At 37.6% G+C, this 4,992-nt stretch overlaps 1 protein-coding gene across 1 annotated transcript; it reads left to right on the top strand.

Moving 5' to 3' along the window:
* Positions 1 to 3,719: 3,719 nt before the first annotated feature.
* Positions 3,720 to 4,556, top strand: LOC124892682. Its single transcript, XM_047403905.1, has one exon. It carries the CDS (start codon positions 3,720 to 3,722, stop codon positions 4,554 to 4,556), a length of 837 nt encoding a protein of 278 aa, XP_047259861.1.
* Positions 4,557 to 4,992: the final 436 nt, after the last annotated feature.

Here is a 4,992-nt window from a genome sequence, read left to right as displayed (position 1 = left end):
TGTTCCGCTCACTTGGGTCCATTCTAATTGAACCATTCATGTGTGTCACTTACACGACCCAAAACTCGGGCTATGTTTTATGGGCACCTCAAGATCACGTGAACCGGAGGTCGCCCCGATAACCCATTCCAAAGATCTCATCATACCATAGGAGTCAAAGGAACTCCACCTCACATAGCGACATTAATATCATAAGTCAACATTATATTAATAATAATAATAATAATAATAACTATGCCCAAGTTCACAGTTGTTCATAATACCTCTATACAAAACCAAAGTTAATAAATATATGTGTAGGGACACGACCCTTACTATAGCCAAACCAAGTCTTAAAGACACTAATCCTAAAGATAAGGACTAAGAGATGAAGATCTTCTGGACATATCGAATCTCACCCCTTCAAGTCAATGCATGAACTTCTTAATTGTCTTATCGCTATGTAAGAAATAAAGAAGATGCTCTAGCGCCTATGTGGCATGGGGACTGATGTATGAGAAGATGCTAATGCCTATGTCACGTGGGGACTGATGTATGAGTAGATGCTAACACATTTGAGTCTTTTAACTATGAATAATTGCAAAGTCTTAAGAAAATTTTGTCTTTTTTGATTGTTTTCTCTTTGATATTGCAATAAAGGTCGAGATATAAGAGCATTAGCAATTATGGGAGTAAAAGAGTTAATTTCTGAGCAAGTAGACAAGGAAGAATAGTTGATGACTTGTCTAATAAGTCGTCAGCCTTGTGATAAGCTATCAAAGTTATAGTCAGGCTTAGACAGAGAATGTCCTTCAGCTGGAATGTGTGACGACATCTATGATAGGCCATTAGAAGTGTGATAAGTCGACAAGCTCATCATCAGGCTTAGACAGAGAATGGACTTTAGCTAAAATGTATGACGACAACTGTGATAGGCTGTCAGAAGTTTGTTAAGCCATCAGGCTCATCGTCAGGCTTAGGCAGGGAATGGATTTTGAAGAGAAAAAATAATGACATCTCTAATAAGTCGTCACATTTTTGATAAGCCGTCAAGACTCAACGTCAGACCAAGGCAAAGATTATAAAATTAAAGAAGAGCTGATGACATTCCTGATAAGCCGTCACATATGTTGTCACCTGTCTGAGAGGCTACTATGATCTATGATTTTATTTCCATAATAGGCTGATGTATTTAAAGCATATGTTAGGGTTTTCATTCATGATCTGGGATATCTGGAACTCATATTTTGAGCACTTTTCTCTCTATCTTCTGACTTTAATTGTTTAGAGAGATTATTACAATTTTTTAAAGATTTTCTACTAGATCAAATCTGAGAAACACTTGTTGCTATCCATCATGCTATAAGATTATCTGTCTAACTATAAATTTATCTTGTTGTCTTGCTTATTTTATTATGAGTAGCTAAATTCCCTTAACCCGAGTTGTGGGACCTATGGGTTTGGGTTTGTAACGTAACTAAGTGTTCAAGATTCTAACGGTGGTAGGAAATTCTTGCTAATTCCGTTATTTTACATGCTAACTATTGGTTGAAAACAATAGACTTTGCTTACGGTGATTTACTTGAGATAAGAAATCAACCTTAGTAAGAAGTGAATTATCAATAGGGACTTGGAAGCATTAAACTTCCATTTAATAATTAATGTTGTAACAAGATTAATTAACTTGGGATAACATCCTATTATGAAATACAAATTCCCTATGTTTGAGAGAATTAGGTAATTAAATATCTAAATAGGTTGAGAAATATTTTGATATAACTTTGACAAGGATAGACTGTTGTTCCTACCTACCATAAGAATCTTGAACTGTTACTAACGTTTGTCAAATCCCAATACCCATAGTAAACATAACTCTGGTTTTCCTTATCATATTGATTTCAAATAGTGAACTGTGAAGTAACTATTTGTTATACTTCCAAAAAATCCCATTCATAGGAAACTGGTAACTATCAGTTGATTAACCCACAGATAAATCAAATTCACACCCTATTCCCTGTGGTATTCGACCCCAACCTGGTTGGGTTATATATTGACAATGATCGCTTACATTCTCATAATAGAGGTATAGTTTGAGCATTATCAAAAATGGCGTCGTTGCCGAGGAATACGGTTGTAAATTAAGGTTTGTGTGAGCTAACTGACTGTTAGTCAAGTTTCCTAGTTTTTACATTTATTTATTGTTTTTGTTTTCAATAGGACTTTTGTTATGTATGCTAAGAACCAAAAGTTTAGAAGGACCATTATTTCCATTTAATTCGGAACCGCAACTAATTGAGAGAATGGCAGACCAACAAGAGGCTGACTGGTTAGCATCCGTAGCTAGAGCTCAGGTGAAGATTTGATAGACGAGGAGTTGCTGAACCCCTGTAACCCAAGGCATGCAGAGCAAATAGCTGCACCAGTACAGCATAATGCTAACAGGAACCGTCCGTTCTGAGGAAGGCCAGATCACCAGCCGGTCCAGTATGACCTCAATGATGACGATGATGGAATGGATGAAGAAGGTATAATGGGTGAATTTATTCCTCCACCGTTATCACCTGGGGAAAAATTCAACATTACGAGTACTATGATTCAACTCCTTAATCTAAAGAGGTTGTTTGGTGACCTTTTTGGGGATGATTTGAACTTGCATCTGGTGAACTTTGTCACCATTCCTAAATATTTTGATAACCCTGGAGTGGGTTAGAATTCTATTTGTTTGAGATTATTTTTGTTGTCTCTGTATAAGGAGGCAACATTGTGGCTTAATAAGCTAACACCCGATTTTATCACCAACTGGAGGCAGTTGAAAGGAGCTTTCCTAGAAAGGTTCTTCCACATTCAAGGAGGGTACATTTTAGGGATGAGATTAGTAACTTTAGATAGCTCCCAACTGAAGCCTTGCATAAAACCTGGGAGAGATTCAAAAATAAGCTGACGCAGTATCCAAACCACAATATGACGGACATACACTTGATGGAGACTTAGTACACGGCTCTTAACTTTGTGACAAAACCAGTTGTAGATAATGTTGTTGGTGGTTTGTTTATTGATCTTACATTCCCAGAGGCTTCAGAAATGCTAGAGAAAATGACAAAATAGAGTCACGTATGGCATACCAGAGACTCTGTGGTAGCAAGCCCCACTGTTTCTATAGGTATGACTGAGAAACAACACAGAATAGACGAGAAATGTGATCAAGACATGGCTCACCTAAAAATATAGATGGACTTGCTAACCAAGCATTTACTATTAGGTAAAACTAAGAAAGTGAAGGGTGTGGGATTGCAGGCAAAGTGGAGTCTGACTTAGAAGAAGTGGTGAACTATGTAAACAATCAGGGGAATTTTCGAGGCAATAGCCAATGAAATCAAGGTCTTACTTAGTATGAAAAGGTTGGATATAAGAATCAGGAGCAAGTAAATTAGAGGAGCAATAATGATAGGAGCGGGCTATATGTCCCTCCTAAAAATTGTGAGGCTGCTACAACAAGTTGTGGAAAGATTTCCATGGAGGACTTGATGGCTAAATTGTTAAAGAGAGTAGAGGCTACCAACTCAGGGGTGACTACTATGAAGAATGATCTGTCCTCTATTAGTTAATTGGTAAACTCATACTCCACTGTGATCAAATAATTGGAACAACAAATAAGCCAATTGTCCACAACGCTGAACAAGAGAAAGAGTGGAACATTACATAGTAATATGGTTTAGAATCCACGGAATGATAGCTCATGTATGGTGATTACCACTAGAAGTGGTAAGATATTATCTGGCCCTTTTGTGGGCAAAAATATAGTTGATGAGGTAGTTGATGATGAACCAGAAGAAGGTGGTCCAGTGGGGGCTAAGAAGCTGGACAATCCTCCTAATGCTTTAGAAAAGGAAAAATATAAGGAAAATGAGGTAGTGGTTACCACTACTCAAAAACCATCACCTTCTTTTCCTCAACGATTAAAGAAAAAAACTGATGAGACAAAATTCAGCAAGTTCATGTCAATGCTCAAGCAATTGACAATGAATGTTCCATTTGTTGAGGCACTAGAGAAAATGCTAGGATATTCTAAGTTTATGAAGGATCTATTGAAAAATAAAAGGGCAGTAAGATATGAGCTGGTGGAAAATCTCCACCACTGCAATGTCGTTTCTACACGATCCTTAGTACAGAAGAAGGCCAACCTTGGAGCATTCACTATTCCATGTACAATCGGGTCTTTCTATATTGCTAAGGCCCTATGTGATCTGATGGCGAGCATAAATCTGATGCCACTAGTCATGTATGGAATGCTGGGTTTGAGAGATCTGACCCCGATAAATATGCGGCTGGTGATGGCGGATAGGTCCGTAAATTGGCCAATAGGAATACTACATGATGTATTGGTAAATGTGGCCGACTTTACACTTCCTCCCGATTTTGTAGTCCTTAACTGTGATGTGGACTTTGAAGTACCCATTATTTTGGGTAGACCATTCCTCGCGACTAGGAGAGTGATAGTAGACATAGAGCTGAATGAGCTGAATTGCCTGCTCAATGACAAAGAAGCAAGATTCGCAATACACTCACCCATGACATAGCAAAATAAGAAGAGTGTTTTCTCAATTGTGGATGTATTCTATGAAGATGGTAAAGAGGTATCAGTAGGTTGGCTTGACAAAGTCTGAGTAGTCAACATAACCGAGTCATGCCGCGATACTAAATCAGGTGCTATTGAGAGGCAACCCAAAATTTTTATGTTTTCAAGTAAAGTTTTTTTACTTTTATAGTTAGGTTCTAGTACAAATAAGGTGAAACGTATGTAGTCAGCTTAACAAAGTTGATACATGTTATGATAAGGGTAAAGAATTTGTGACAGGCTATCATACCTATGATAAGCCGTCAGAGATGGAATCAGAGAATTCAAAATAAGGCAACATACTTCCTTGAGTTGATGACATCATTGATGACTTATCAAACATTTGATAAGCTGGCAGGTGAAATTTAGGCCCAAAATTAAAAAAAGATCCAACCCGA

The sequence above is a fragment of the Capsicum annuum genome, unplaced genomic scaffold (genome assembly GCF_002878395.1).
Source record: "Capsicum annuum cultivar UCD-10X-F1 unplaced genomic scaffold, UCD10Xv1.1 ctg4962, whole genome shotgun sequence".
Lineage (NCBI taxonomy): Eukaryota > Viridiplantae > Streptophyta > Magnoliopsida > Solanales > Solanaceae > Capsicum > Capsicum annuum.
This window is presented reverse-complemented; position numbering and strand designations above follow the sequence as displayed.